The sequence below is a fragment of the Chlorocebus sabaeus genome, chromosome 1 (assembly GCF_047675955.1).
Source record: "Chlorocebus sabaeus isolate Y175 chromosome 1, mChlSab1.0.hap1, whole genome shotgun sequence".
Classification (NCBI taxonomy): domain Eukaryota; kingdom Metazoa; phylum Chordata; class Mammalia; order Primates; family Cercopithecidae; genus Chlorocebus; species Chlorocebus sabaeus.
The window spans coordinates 124,580,039-124,596,433 of NC_132904.1; the positions used below are offsets into that span (position 1 = coordinate 124,580,039).

Here is a 16,395-nt window from a genome sequence, read left to right on the forward strand (position 1 = left end):
ACGACTGTGCTCTGTCTGATGTGTGGATGCACAGCTCAGGGACTGAAGTGTTTCCTGCTCACCTGCCAGGCCACAAAAGAAGGATTGCTCCTGGCCGGCGCGGTGGTTCACGCCTATAATCCCAGCAGTTTGGGAGACCAAGGTGAGTGGATCACCTGAGGTCAGGAGTTCAAGACCAGCCTGTCCAACATGGTGAAACTCTGTCTCTACTGAAAATATAAAAATTAGCCAGGTGTGGTGGCAGGCGCCTGTAATGCCAGCTACTCAGGAGGCTGAGGCAGAAGAATTGCTTGAACCCAGGAGATGGAAGTTGCAGTGAGCCGAGATCACACCATAACATTCCAGCCAGTGAGCCGAGATCGCGCCATCACACTCCAGCCTGGGGCACAAGAGCAAGACTTCGTCTCAAAACAAAACAAACAAACAAACAAAAGAAGTAGTGCTCCTTCAGGATGAACTTACCTGTCCACTTCTGCTACACTGACCCCAGAAACTTGTCCTTTCCTGCAAAGCACTTCAGACATAGGTCAAAAGGCAAATCGTGGGAAGTGCTGGGATTTAAAGTCTCTTGATTTGAATGGCTGTTCTAATTCAACGTGAATCCAAGACCACAGACTTGACAATCACCTGATTCGAAATATGCGAAAAGTGCTTGAGTCTTTAAAAGATGGGGTTCATCTCACCTTTCACTATTCCTCTCCCAAACATCAAAGAGATGCTGTCAAGTTTCTTAGCTAACTTTCCTATCCTACAACATAAACAACTCTCACTCATACAAACGCTAATGAAAAGGAATTGGCTTTCAGAGGGACTTTGAGACCAATGTCGGGCAATCTGTCACTTTTCAAAATAAAATTATGGAAGTATGTAGAGCTCTGTTTTCATAATGTTAGATCAAGTCTTTGCTCAAATTAGATGTTTTCAGAGAAGCCCTCCCATCCCTGCACTGCCTACTTCCCTCCTCTGTTTTTCTCTTTGTCATAGCATTCATCACCTTCTAATATACAATGTAATCTACTATTTGTCTTGAATGTCAGCTCCGCAGGGGAAGGACGTTTGTCTAGCCATTGTTGTATTCTCAGCACATAAAAGTGTCTGGCAAGATAGTAGACATTCAGTAAAACTTTGTTGAATGAATAAATGTGTGGTGGGACATAAGCCATCGATTAAATCCAATAAGTTGGTGACGGTGAGGGGCAAGAATGAGTTTTTGAGAGAAACAAAGGTGATTAAGATACAGCCCCTCTTCCTAAAGATGATCACCTAGCAAAGGACACAAGTGTACAAAGAATTACACTCAAAGGCTAAGCAGGACATGGGCAGTAGACACAAGACAACTCACCAGCAAGCCTTGACCTACAGAACTTTGAAAGCAAAGGACATACAAGCTGAATGTTACACAGACGCAAGAGTGTATCCCCTATGGCCATGGAGAAGAAGGGCAACCTCGCTGTGAACATTGCAACCATGAGGGTCAGAGCAGGGCAGAGGGGGTTCTGCATAAACTGCCTCTCGTTTATCCTCAAGCCTGATTACCTAAGTGAACTGTTATGTTTTCTTTTTCCTACCTAGAATCCTCTTAAACCAGAGGCAGATTTGACCTAAGAGGTATGCAATTTAGTTGCATCTACATGGCCCAATATGGAAGGAAATTTTGGCAAACACCCAGTTAATCTAGTCAGTATGAATTGCTTTTCCACATGAGGCTGGCCCAAAAATCCCACTTTGAGGCCTTATCAAAATAAATAGGTCATTTAGACATCTGTGTCACTTAGACACAGAGCCTGTGGGAGAAATGAAATAGAAGAAGGACCCAGCCTCAGCAGGGAGCCTCACGTGGCCATGGCAAGGCTGTGCCCAGCAAATGTGCCACTTTACTCTCCACGCTTTTTATATTTAAAAGTCAGTCATTTCTTCCAAGCCTTTTCCTCCTAGGTCTTTTTTTCCCTTTGCCCATCTAATATCTTCAACAGTACCTCCATTATGCTCCACGCAGCAGGGTCGGCTCCCAGGCGGAGGAGCTGTTGGATTCCAGGACAAGATCCTTAAGCAAAGGAAACCTGATCCAGGATGTTTTTTCCCTGTGAGTTCCAAGTTTGGGGAAAGCGTTCCTTGGATATTTTCCTTCTTCCAAGGTCTCAGTGGATGCCAAGCTCCTCTGTTGCTCTTTGGGATGTAAGATGCCGCTGAAGTGAAGGTTGAATAGCCCCGCTAGAATGGTGGGATGCAGTGAGGACTTGGTCCTGAGCTTCAAGGCCAGGTGGGCAGAGACTCTGGCACCTGACAGTAGGGGAGGAAGGAGGATGCTGGGTAATGCCTACGCCTAACATCCAGGCAGACCACCCATAGCCATCAGCCCTGTCTTCTGGGGTGGGATTTCTCAAACCAGGGTCCAGGATAATAATCCACCTCTTCTTTTAAAAGAAAGCCATGATTTATTTTATTTTATTTTATTATTTTATATATATATATATATATATATATATATATATATATATATATATTTTGTTTTGGAGACAGGGTCTCACTTTGTCACCCAGGCTGGAGTGCAATAGTGTAATCATAGCTCACTGCAGTCTTGAACTCCTGGCCTCAAGTGATCCTCCCACCTTGGTCTCCCAAAGTGCTGGGATTACAGCCATGAGCCACCACACCCAGCCTGAGAGCCAAACTTTATTTAAATTTGGAAATCACTGTTCCAGGAGCACAGAAATAAAACTGTCCTTCCTCCTTTATAGCCCTCAGGCTTCTCTTCCTTTTCAAGGCCTTCCTCAGTGAGCTTGGGAACCTCATCTCACCAAGATAAGCATGGCAGAGGGGCAAGCAGGATCGAATAGACCACATGTATATGGTGTGTATTTTTAAAATCACCATTTAGCACATGCTTATTTAATCCTCATAGCAACTGTAGAAAGCACTTGTGATTAATGCTTTTCAGAGAAGCAGAACTGGAGGTTCAAAGCAGCAGAGCAACATGACCAAGGTCACTCCACAAGGCCAGTGTCTGCCACTGGGATTTCAATCCCAGGTTAACTGATTGTAAGTCCCATCTCCTAACTGCCAAAATAATCCCCAGGCCCACCAGAGAGAAAGGATACTTTCATGATGACATCCTAGGCCCTGCGTCTACTTTGCCTTGGGGCAGGGCTGAGGGTGGGGACTTGAGGAGCAGAGACTGCAACAGACAAGAAGCTGGTCCTGAGCTGTGGGTTGGGAAGGTTCAGGCCCTGCAGCAGGTCCGGCCGGTGGAGCGCAGGACAAAGGAACGCTTAGAGGAGAGCAGCTTCTGCAGGGTTGGTGTCTGGGAGAGGCTGCTCCTCCCCAAAGACTGGACCTATTAGAAGTATAGAACCTCTGACGGGACAGGGTTTTAGGGGGTCACCTAGTCCAGCCCTTGACCAGTACATGTCATAACCTGTCGGACAGCCCAACAACAAAGACCACTGCTCACCTGTAGGTTCTTCCCCATCAGAGTCGGAGTGAATCTTCCTGCTCATGGGCATAGCTCTCTAAGGAAGCTGAGGGCTTTGGGTCTCAGGGCTACCATTGATTTGAGCATTTCTCCTGTGCATCTTCATTCTTTCAAGAAAGGAGGTCTGGTTCTGGCTACCAAAGGCCCCTGCTCTGCTGCGAGCATGAGCAGCCTTGCCTATTGCTTGGCTCGGCTGAAAGGTCTGCATTCAGAAGCCAGGATTTCCAAGGATAAACAGGGGTAGGTGCTGCCAGCCTTCTCAGCAGCAACCAGAAATTCAATGAGAAGTTTTGGGGAAAATTCATCTTTTTCCACCCAGTCATTGAGAGCAAGGTTTTACGACAGAGGGGATGAAGAGAGAGGCTTTTGTGGGCTGATGTCGCTGTGTTGCTGGCCTCCAGTCAGGTCACAAGGTGGAGGGCTGCGTGCCGGCGGGGACGTTTGGGCTCTCAGACAGCTGAGGCATCAGAGCCGAAGGAAATATCTTCCCAGAGATGTTTGGCCATATTTCTAGGACCAGGTTAAAAGCTTCACACAGAAGCTGAGTTAACACTGGTATGTCTATGAGAGGGTCATGTCCAGAAACAGCTTTCTCCTTCCAACAGAGACTTTGTAGGAAAAAAATCTCCATGCTCATATTTCTCTACCCCAGGAGGCTCTCCTGGAATCTAAGAGGCCATTTAGTGTCAAATTCTGCCCCACCAAGCATCACATAATGGTGATACTGTTAAGGACATCATATATGTGAGGCTGAATTATCCACAATGGCTGGCAATATCTTCATTCTCCAGAATGAGGCTCTGGCCTCTTTGCTTTGGCAAGAGTTGATCTCAGGACTGCCTGAAACCAGAAACTCCAGGCAAAGCTCTTTGGGTCACTCTTCTGAAAAGGAATCACAATAATAAGATCTGATATCTTGGTACTCTGTAAAGCCAAGGTGTCGGCCTTCACTACAGTGAAAAGTGAGTTTGTCAGAACCAGTGTGATTGTCTGCTGATTAAGCCATCTGCCAATGGAAATGGACCGAGATTGTCAGCTGGTGCACTGGTGCCGACAGCCACATTTTTACATACTGGGCCTTTGGCTGCCACCTCAACTTTGTCTTTCCAGAAGTCAGTTCTTGGGAGGCAGACTCCAGGCACCACATTCTAGAGGGCATCCATGCATGCTCAGGCTTCTTCTCACAGCAGGCACACGCCGCCTAAGCCGCACTCCATGCACTGACGGGCAGTTGGGGCAGGAGCTCTCACGCAGCCAGGTGTTGGGCTCTGCAAGGAGGTTTGTGTGGGGATGTGAGCCACTGGGTCAGCTCCCTGGTCCAGGCTTCTGCATTCAAGATATAGACATAGCTCTGTGTGTATGTTGGGGACTGGAGATGACCACACTACTAAATTTTTCTTGAGTGACTTTTAGTAGGAAAAAAAAAAAATGAACCCTGTCTTCAACAATGACATTGTTAAAAACACATAAAATGCACATCACTTCACCAAGCAGCATTCAGGCCTTGACTTCCCTGTGGGAACAAGCTTTTAGCCTATGCCTCATAAATAGGTGGATTGCGATCCACTCTACTCAGAGGGGACACGGGAGTGATGCAGTCTTTACCCCTCAACACCCCAGATGGAAATCTTATGCCAGAGGCTTAATTTAGCGAAGTCAGGGTAGGAGCACTGGGTTCTCTTCAACTAGTGATATCATGAACAATAAGAAGAATTGTGTATATGTAGCAAGTAGGAGAAAATATTGGCCAAGTTTATCTATTCATTCAACAAATACTTAGAGTCTACTAACTCTGTGTGGGGCCCTGTTCTAAGTGCTTGGATATATCTGACCCAACAGAGATCCCTACTCTTACGGACCTGATGTTCAGGAGGGAGGGGGATATGAACCATAAACGACAAACACTAATTAATTACTGATTAAATTATGCAATAAGTGGAAATAGAAGAGCAGAGGAAGGAGGATGAGGGAGTTGCGGGGAGGAGGGAATTAATGTGGATTTGGGAGGCTGCCCAACATGTTTCTGGGTCTGAATTTTTTTTGGTCTATGACACAAACCATATTCTTGACTGCTGACATCCACTGAGGCCCCCTCTGTGCTGGGCACTATGCTGGGTGTTTACTTGGGTATCTCATTTACTCTGCAAGACTGGCCTGGTTCTTCATACCCCCAGGGCAGAATGCAAGACTTTAGTTCTTGGCCTTCTGCACCTTCATGCTTTTTCTTTGGAGCAGAAATTGCTCTGAAAATGCTGGTTTAAACTTAAATCTTACATTGACCAGACGTCTCTTCGAGCCCCAGAGCCTACGGAGTGCTTTTGTTAAAACCCAGAGCCAATGGGCTCAGGCTGTCCTTTGTGCAGCCAGGTACCAGTGGGAGGATTTTCCATGCAATTACTTGGGAATGAAAAAGAAATGAGAGGGAGGCCTGTGGTCTTTGCTACTCTGACTCCACAGGCTGCTGGGATGGACGTTGGATGAAGACAGCAGCTTGGGGCATGGCCTGTTGCTATTTATGACTCTATTACTTCACAGTGAGAGCACAGTTCAGGCTGACTGCTGGGTGGCCTCTGTGTTTCTGTCACTTCCTTTTTTCACCTATGTGAGGACTGTAGCATTGGTTGGGACTTCCAAAGTCCTGTTAGCCAGGCTTCTGCCATCAGATGGGCCTGTGGACACATTGCCCCATCAAACGCTGCCTCCTTCCTAAGGCCCTGGGGCATCACAGAAAGATGGGGCTGCCAAGCCACTGCTCTGATAAGGCACACCTTCAACCAGGCTCCATCACTCAGAGCTACGGGAAAATCCCATGGTCATCCGCCCTCTGTTGGTGACAGGGAATTCTGTCATGCATTCAGATTTTTGCATGTCTGCTCTGTCCCTGGAACTAGAATAAGAGAATAGGGAGAAAAGCTGATAAGAAGTCAGAGATAACTATAGCCATGGCCATAATTTAGGCTCCAAAAAAAATAATTCTGAGTGGTTACCAGATAGCTTTCAGAGAGGGTGGAAGCCTTCAGTAGACTAATGATTGAGCAGAAAAAATGTTTAGAAAAACTTGAGACAGATTTTATCCACGCAGTAAGTCAGAAGTCAAGTCAGAAGTTCAGATGACATGTACGATTCCTGGAATTTAGTGACTTTTTTTTTCTTTTTGTTTGAATGTGTCACTTCTCTTCTACTTTCTGTTCTGCTCCCACTAGAATGATCTCCTTCCCCCAGGCCCTCGGATCCACCCCACCTACCACCACAGGCTCATTCTTCGCCACACCCTGTTTTCTAGCATGGCTGCATGCACAAAACCTCCCTTAGTTCCCACTGCCTGCAGCACCAAAGTCACAGAGTTTACTGAGCTACCATCAGCAAGACCTTGAACATGCCTCAGCCCTCTCTCCTCTCCCTCTACATTGCTCTCCTTCAGGAGTACAGCTCCTCCCATGGCTGTCTCTAGACCTCACCTTGACATCTCACCACCCACCTCTGCCTCGTTCCTGCCTGATCCACTCCCCTCTCTCGGCCCTCGTTCCACTCACCTCTCCCTCAACCTCCAGGAGCCCTTTGTGTTTCCTCCACGCCTTAGGCACATGACCCGTGTTTCCTCACAATCGCAGTTACCCTCTCATACTCACATGCAAGGACAAGAAACGTGTTTCCTATTACTTCACACCCACTCCCTGGCCATGCACACAATGCAGTGTAGAAGTTGGTCCCAAATCTATTACCGGAGGCCTAAGCAGCAGCCTCCTCCTGCTCAAAGAAAAATGTTCTGCCACTGCCAACATTGCACTTCCTCAGCAAGACATCTCAGAAAATGCCCATCAGAGCCTTCCACCTCATTCCAAGCTTGCAAACAAGCTGGTTTTTCATTTGTCTTGTTTGTTTTTAAGCAAGAAGCATCCCTTTAGAGGAGGAATTAGGAAAGAAAAAAAAAGTCAAACAAAAACAAAAACAAGAGTGGAGCTTTGCCTCTCTCTTTTGTCCCCTGCCTTGCCCTTCCTCCCTATCCCATCCCCCTCACTTTCTGTGTTGCTTTTCATGCCAGTTGCTAAAGACTGTAATTTTAAAACTGAACTGGCTTTTCCAGAGCCTTGAGGAATGTGCATCTGCACGTGGATTTTTCCACAAAAAAAAATGTCCCTGTTTTTTGGATCTTCTTAGCCAGAAACAATGAGGCCAGGCAATCAGAGTCCACCCGTCTCCCAACTCTTATTCTAATTTGTTTGAGAGGCTCAGAAGGGGCTGAAGAGCATGGTTTGTGTTTTACCCTGTCAGACTCTTGTTTGATGAGGTTTGTGCTCCATTTGTTCGGATGGTTTTTATGGTTTCTTTGTTGTTCATGGAATGACTTTGAAAGTCATAATTCTGTATCCTCAAGCTCCTCTGCTATTCCTGCTCAATGTCTCAATGGGACTCCACCACGAGAAAGGGAAGGAAGAAGTTTCCAGCTAGTTAGTTCATCGATTTCTGAGCACGTTTACGGAAGCATGTGGAATTTTTCAAGAAAGAGGTTACGATCGCAAAAGTTCAGATTTGAGGAGTATTCTCCGAGACAATCGAGAAGCAAGCCCTTAGTCATGCCCAGGTGGGAGCAGGTCTCCATCCACTCATTTCCTGATCCAGCCCCTCTCCCAGCCACATTTCTGGCCTCTTCCCTTTCTCTGTGGTCATCAGCCCAGTCCTCTCCACTGTCAATAGAAAAGCCCGAGAGCCCTCAGAGAGCCTGGAATGTGCTCCCACCCCTGTGATATCATCCCACATCATCCATGTTCTGAAATCGGGGACTGGAGTTGGCCCCCAGGAATGTCACGGCCCTGGGCTTTGAGACACTCTTTTTATGGGCCTTTCACCCAGTTCAGACCTTGCCTGCTCTTCAGAGCTGCTTGAAGGATTTTGCCTCAGAACTATGGACATTTAAAAAATGTCTAACCTTGTGTCAGTTTATATTTGTAGAAAGCTTCATAAGGTGCTTTTCCATATGTTATCTCATTTGGTCATTTCCACAACCCCATAAGGTAGATAAAACATAAATTTTTATTTCCACATTAAAGAAAATTGAAGCCCAGGGGAGACTTTTGATTCATCTCAGGTTTCACAACAAATAGTGTCAGGGAGAGAAATTGAACCAATCCTCTGACTTCACATTCAGGGTTCTTCCCATTACTTTGGCTCCCAGATCTTCTCAAAGAGTGTTAAGGTTCTTTCTGCCACCCCAACCCCAGGGGGTGAGTACACTTCCAGAATTTAGGGATGCTTTAAAAGCCATTGCTGAATTGAATTTTATTTCTCCTGATCACTACAGATAATGCTCACGCAACTTTTCTGAGAAGCAGGCGATGCTAATGTACCCCTATTTGTTATTGTTCGTTAGACCCTTCTTATGACTCAGTCAGAAGAGGAGCGTGGGGCAATAACATGAATTCTGGCCTCAACAAAAGTAAGTAAATATCTTGTAATTCTTTGGAGGAAAGCATGTTTCTGAGGACGGGGTTGGAGAACAGGATCATAAGATACAGGAGAGCAGCAAACATTTGTTTCCCTGCTTTTTGAGGAGACATCAAAATTATTTGCCAATTTAGGGCCTTTCCATGATATCCAGTCCTTGAAAGATGGTATGAGATTTTCATTTAGATTTTTGAGTTTTGTTTTATTGCAGTCCGTTTTAGAACATTGGAAGTTTGAAGGTTTTCTTGAGACAAGGTTCTATACCAATGAATGGTCACTGTCACTGGGTGTGGCTTCTGTTATTTAAATCAAGATAATGACTCTCTATAACTTTGCTCCCCTAACTGTTGAGGCTAAGTTATACCAATTTCCCCATCCCCCTTGATACTGGGTAGACTTCAACATATCAACACTTGGTGGAGAAATTGACGTCTCAGACCCCCGCCATCTCCTCCACGTCTTCCATCCCTGATAAGGAGATGCCGGGGGGTCTGGGACATCGATTTCTCCACCAAGTGGTGAGATGATGGCATGTCGAAGTCTACCCAATATCTCCCATTAAAGGAATAAGGGGCAAGAATGACTCATGAACTTTTGTACCAGAAATCAATCTTGCCATGCCTAGGAAGCAAAATATGAAGCACATGAGCAGGTGGTAAAGGGAATTCTTTCAAGAAAGAGGTTGGGGTTACAAATTAATGCCCAAACAATAACCAAGACCCCTTCCAATTATGTGTATTAATTATTTACTTACTCTGCACATGACATTTGGCAATATAAGATTCACAAAAATGAATCAGACATGCACTGGTCCCATAAGCGGGAGAGAGCAGCCATGCACACACAGAACTCCTTTCATCTGGTTGGTATCAAGGAAGGCTTGTGGACCTGGTAGCACTTGAGTCAGCTCTGGAAGGAGAGGCAGGATTTGGACCTGTGGCAGTGTGGGCTGGGGAAGACATCAGCTTGGCATGTCTGACAGTCAGAGAGGACCTCAGGTTCCTGGAGTTTAGGATGTGTGATGCAGAAGAAGTCTGGAAAGGTAAGAAACAGAATCGAAAATGATGCTATGAAGATAGGCCTTCGTTCTTTAGGCAATGAGGAGTCCCTTAGGTTTTGAACAGTGGTGTGCATGGTGGGTTGCGGGGAGAGAGAAGAGTAATGAGGACACCAGTCAGACTAAGCCACAAACCTTGCAAGAAGCAACACAGATCTGCAACGCAGAAGTGATCATGGGAATGGAAAGGGTGTGTGAGAGATACCAAGGAGGAAACTCACAAGACAGGGACACCACGAAGCAGCTGATCTTTGCTCAGATGTCACTTTCTCAGTCAGGACTTCTCTAACTTTCCGGTTTGAAAATGAAATCCGCAGCCTCAGTACCATCAGTGATGCTCTACTGTTGGTTTACTTTTTAAAAATTTGAAAATGAAAAGGTGACATTTGAGCAAACACAAAATTTTAAGAATTTTTAAATGTGTTTGTTGTTGTCTCTCCCTTTGGATTACAAGTTTTACCAGGAATGGCTTGTTCATTCCTGAATCTCCAGCACGGAGAACAAGGCCAGCACATAGCAGATTCTAGGTAAATGTTTTTAAAACAAGATGAATAAATGAGTCAGTGGAGTGGGTGAAGGAATGAGTGAGAAAGCATATCTGTCAAGACATCTCGCTCCCTTCGGGGAGCTGGGTCCTACTCACTGCATTTCTTTCCCTCTTGCCACAGGTCCTCCCCTTGGAGGGGCACAAACGATCAGTAAGAATACAGAGCAACGGCCCCAGCCAGGTACCTGCCCGGGTTATGTAATCTCTCCTTTGCTTCCTGCACAGTTGTTGATTCCACATGGTCAACTGATGGAGGCTTTAAACAATATACCACATATGTTTTCTGTTATTTCTCTCAAAGAGGGTCTATCTTTGACCCTAATAGGCCTGTGAATGAAGTAACAGGTACTGAAATCAAGTGGAGACTTGTTAAATATCAAAGGTGAAAGGAACTTGAAGATGAACTCTTCCAATGCTTTATTTTGTTAAATAAAGAAACTGAGGCCCAGCGAGGTGAAGTGACTCGCTAAAAACCATACAGCTGGTTAATGAAAGAAATAGAGCTATAATCCCAGACCCCCAAATTCCTGTCCAAGCCTTTTATACTTCACCAAACCTTACTTTCAGAAATATCCTCACCCTGTGATGGGTCGGCTTAACAATTAAGGCAGAGGAACTTTTAAAGCCATGGACTTGGAGACTCTGTATTGGAGAGGAACTTGGAGATTTCTGGGTCTATCATACCCTCACCTCTACCTTACTTGTGCTTATAGTAAAACAGGGCATTGACTCTCTAGCTGGGCCAAATTCCACTATCTGACCCAAAGTCCGCTTCCTGGAATTTCCGCTCAAGCTTTGCCTTCTGGAGAAGCCTTCCTCCTGCTTTCTCCGAAATCCTTTGCGTATCTGAAGACAGCTGCTGTGCCCAAGCCCCAGCTCCTCTCTCTGTCTTCTTATGTGATGCAGCTGAGATGAAGTTCTGAACAAGTCATTTGCTTTGGGGTAGGCAAACATTGTTCTGCATCTCCACAGAAGGCAGAGCAAGAGAAAATCAACTGACATTTCACCTGGAAGGTTAAGAAAAAATTTGCTGACTGTGGATCATAAGTCAGATGTAGAGAGTTTTAAAGACTATCCAATAACAACAAAATTATACATTAGGCATCACCTGCCAAAAATACTTTAGTTATCATATCAATGGTGTGGATGAGAAAGGATGGTCTCAATGGGCTTAAGGACTCTTGAAGTTAATTTATGGTTCTAAGTAGAAACCCAAAAATCATATTGGTATTTTTAAAATTGTAGTTGTAGTTGAAAAAATAGCAAAATTGCACAAAATATGTGACGATTGTGCCAAGTCGAGACCCAGCTCTCTACCATGATTTCCTCAACTAACAAAAAAGGAGATAAACCTCTCACCTAAACCAATATTGCAAAGACTTTTTCATGGCTAAATGAACACATATGTTTCGAGTAAAGTGAGATTTTTAAGAATAATCGTTCTATAGCTAAAATACACACTCTGCTTTGTGCTGACATTTCTAAGTTTCAAATCACAGAGTGTTATCCTAGAAGAAAACTCAGGAATCCAGTAGCCCAACCCACTCATTTGGCAGATGAGAAAACTGATTCCCAGAAATTGTCCAACAGGTTATTTGTTTATCACATAACTGCTGCTAAAACCCAGGCTGCTTGGTTTCTAGGCCTGTGTTTTTCATGCTACATTTTAAAAAACAGATTAATAAGGTTGTTAGTATTAGGTAGAGCTATTAAAGACCAGTAACCGTGAGACCTTCTTTAAGCTCATGGAATCAGCTGTCCGTTGTATCATTGAATATTAGCCAGTTCCTTTCCAAATGTTTTCATTGTTTTGCCTTGGGTAATGACAACATAATCTGCACATTTTAGATGCCAAATAAGAAAAGTAATCCTGTTCCTATTCTTTGTTGTTTCTGTAATTATTGAGATGAAGACCACAAATGTCATCAAGATCTTTGAGATCTGCAAATAAAAGCAGTAAAGTTTTCTGAAATCAGTCTTTCCTGTGATCTTGAAATAAAAGTATAAACTCTTATGGTTTTCTTATGGCGGTTGTCATATTTTTAATAACACTGAAGCAAATTTCCTTTTTTATTTCCTTAGATCCATATCAGATCCTGGGCCCGACCAGCAGTCGCCTAGCCAACCCTGGTGAGTTTACCTTGGCCTGCAAGCCTTTTTTTTTGCCAGAATGTTTCGTAGCTTTGTGAAGTCACAGCGACTTCTGTCCAGACACCTGAGTGGGGAGTAACATGCGCCTCTTTCCTTGAAATGTTCAGTGTCTGTTTCTGGAGCATGTGAACAAGAGGTCAGGGCTTGTGATGAGGTGTCAAGGTTCATCAGCTGAGGATGCTTCTGGGAATAAACACTTTAGCACTGCATATGTGCACTTAGGTGTAGATAAGTAATGAGTGGCACAGGTAGGCATTTTAATTGGAGAAAATGGGCAAGAAAGAAAAAGAAGACAACCCCACTCAGCTCTCTGTTGTCTCTCGCATGCAAGGCACAAATAAGTAAATATTCCAAAGTGCTTTATTTGTGATTTTAGAAAGTGTTGCCGAGTTATCTGGCCTTATAAAAGAGATGTGTCCTGGAAAAGTTGCAGATATAGTCAATTTGACCTTGTATTTTAAAGATTTAGTATCAAAAATAACTCTCAAGAGGATCCTTCTAAACCAAGTCCATCGAGATTGGGAGCTAGCAGGCTCTTGCAGTAGTGTGGTCCATTCACCTTCCCATCCCAGGGACTCTCCCTACCCATTCCTTCATGCCTGGATATTCCTGCCAGAGGACAAAGAAGCCACCCAGCATATTCTGGGTATTTTTCTCTCTGCACAAGTTCTCTGTAGAACTTAGAGCTGCAAGCCAAGCTGTAGGACCTGCCAGGGTCCAAAAGCAACTTCTCCCAATGACTCCCATAGTCATGCCTTGCCCCTGACTCTTTACTGCTGACAGGGAATTCCCTGAGGGACCTGACCACTAATTAGAGATCAGACAGTGGTTCAGGCCTTTCTAGATGAAGAGGTTCAAAAGCCTTACCAAAGGGGTTGAGGGAGGATGTCACTCACCTAAGATCACACAGCTAGTTCTGGGCAGAGTTTGCACCTCACTTCCCACATTCCATTCACCAGGCCTTGGGGCAAAGCATCTTAGCATCTAACCTCGCTTATTATACCCATCTCCAAGGCAAGCAGAAAGGCAAATCAACAGTGAGAAGAAGGGCTTGTCAGGTCGATCCCGATGTCAAAGGAAACAAAAGGTTTCTTTAAAAGGATGAGAAGCTCCCTGCATTTAGGGAACTGGGTTCTGCCTTCTCTGGACTGAGGTGTTCTGTTCTCTCCTGTCTGCCTCACGGCCTGCAGGAAGTGGGCAGATCCAGCTGTGGCAATTCCTCCTGGAGCTGCTCTCCGACAGTGCCAACGCCAGCTGTATCACCTGGGAGGGGACCAACGGGGAGTTCAAAATGACGGACCCCGATGAGGTGGCCAGGCGCTGGGGCGAGCGGAAAAGCAAGCCCAACATGAATTACGACAAGCTGAGCCGGGCCCTCCGATATTACTATGATAAAAACATTATGACCAAAGTGCATGGCAAAAGATATGCCTACAAATTTGACTTCCACGGCATTGCCCAGGCTCTGCAGCCACATCCAACCGAGTCGTCCATGTACAAGTACCCTTCTGACATCTCCTACATGCCTTCCTACCACGCCCACCAGCAGAAGGTGAACTTTGTCCCTCCCCATCCATCCTCCATGCCTGTCACTTCCTCCAGCTTCTTTGGAGCCGCATCACAATACTGGACCTCCCCCACGGGGGGAATCTACCCCAACCCCAACGTCCCCCGCCATCCTAACACCCATGTGCCTTCACACTTAGGCAGCTACTACTAGAAGCTTACTCATCGGTGGCCTTCTAGCTGAAGCCCATCCTGCACACTTACTGGATGCTTTGGACTCTACAGGACATATGTGGCCTTGAAGAGAAGACAAAACTGGATATTCTTTCTTGTTGGATAGAACCTTTGTATTTGTTCCTTAAAAACATTTTTTTTAATATTGGTAACTTTTGCTTCCTCTACCTGAACAAAGAGATGGATAATTCCATGGGCCAGTATGCCAGTTTGAATTCTCAGTCTCCTAGCATCTTGTGAGTTGCATATTAAAATTACTGGAATGGTTATGTCATGGTTCTGAGAAAGAAGCTGTACATTTTCTTTATGTTTTTATGACCAAAGCAGTTTCTTATCAATACACGGGTCTCATTAGGGGTTCAGTACGACACAGAATCATGGACTTAACCAGTCATGTTCTGGTTTGAGATTTAGTGAAAATAGAGGTGGGAAGCTTATAATCTAATTTTAGGAGGACCGAATTCAGTGGATGGCAACTGGAACATTGATTGTAAGGCCAGTGAAGTTTTCACCCAACTGGAATTTGATGGAAAGAAGGTGTGTGTGTTTAAGACGTCAAGGGCATTGCAGAATCCCCCTCAGTGGACAGTATGCACTCAACTGACCACTCTTTCTAGAAATAGTCAAGATATGAACTAAGAAATTTTAATGCAAATACATACATTCCTGAAAGACGGGGAATTAAATAACTATTTTTTTTTTAAATGATGACAGTGGGTCCCAGAACTTGGAAAAGTTGTAGGGATTTCTAAACTCAAACAGATTCGCAAGCGCTGTGCGCTTGTCAGACCATCCGACCAGGGTCAACCAATCAGAAGGCAACTTACTGTATAAATTATGCAGAGTTATTTTCCTATATCTCACAGTATTAAAAATAAATAATTAAAAATTAAGAATAAATAAACGAGTTGACCTCGGTCACAAAAGCAGTTTTACTATCAAATCAGTCGCTGTTATTTTTTTTTTAATGTAATTTGTACATCTTTTATCAATCTGTACATTTGGGCTGTTTGTACGTTTTTATAGCTGGTTTTTAAAAAGCATAATATGACTATTGCTGAAAAGGAAACAGGGCTGTTTAAGTCACTGACTTACGAGAAAGCAAAGCACTGGTACAGTTATTTAACAGGCATACACAAGCAAGGAAAGATAATCCATTTAGATCTTTAATGCTTTGGAAATGTGTGTAACAGTACTGCAATAATCACAGCTCTGGGAAAAACAACGAAACTTTCCCTTGTGGAGAGGAGGGATTTTCCTGCTCTATATATGCAACATATTTTTAGACGTTAAAATATATATAATTTTGCAGGTAATTGTTGACTTTTTTAACTATATGAAGTGTTAAGCTGGCAACTGTCAATGAAGACCATGTTGTAAAATAATTTGACTAAATAAATGGTTCCTTCTCTCAGCGCTGAGGACAGTTTTCTTATTTACCGCCCCCGTTAGGTCAAAGGGTTTTTTTCTGGGGAACTTTCCTATTTACTTCCTGCACTATCAAGAATTTTTCAAATGTACATACTGCAGTGCAGCAGAAGGTATAAAATCAATGTGGTTTTTCATTGTTGTTGATGATGTTTGTAGTATTTTTTCTTGTGTGTTATTTAAATCTTCCTGTAGCCTAAAAGGGTTTTATAAAATGGCAGCCAAGGCCATGGATAACCTGTATGTAAGGAACAGAGCAAAGCAAGCTGGTCTATCCAGACTTGTCAGTGAGATTTAACTCTGCAGCCTCCCCAGGGCACTTCAGACCCAGGTGGTCACCTTCTGCTACTCCCGCAGAGAATGAGCGCCCTGCTTCCCTCAGGTCTCAGACCAGGATTTTATGGCTCATGCAGATTTTTAAGGTCATTTTTCTTCCCAAGGAAGAAACTTGCCTGCAGTTGCTTCACTGTTAGGTAGCTTGTTTTCATTTTCTCTATTTTACAATGAAAAGAGCGAGACCTGGGAAGTCCTTGATTTACAAGGAATTCAACTCATAGC

The 16,395-nt window shown here is 44.4% G+C and overlaps 1 protein-coding gene across 1 annotated transcript in view; it reads left to right on the plus strand.

Moving 5' to 3' along the window:
• Nucleotides 1-15,823, plus strand: part of FLI1 (Fli-1 proto-oncogene, ETS transcription factor) — a 117,945-nt gene extending 102,122 nt beyond the window's left edge. The window contains exons 6-9 of the mRNA XM_008021485.3: nucleotides 8,841-8,906; nucleotides 10,640-10,699; nucleotides 12,601-12,648; nucleotides 13,860-15,823. Of these exons, the coding sequence (XP_008019676.1) occupies nucleotides 8,841-8,906; nucleotides 10,640-10,699; nucleotides 12,601-12,648; nucleotides 13,860-14,389 (704 nt within the window). The 3' untranslated portion in view covers nucleotides 14,390-15,823. The remainder of the gene's footprint in view (nucleotides 1-8,840; nucleotides 8,907-10,639; nucleotides 10,700-12,600; nucleotides 12,649-13,859) is intronic.
• Nucleotides 15,824-16,395: the final 572 nt, after the last annotated feature.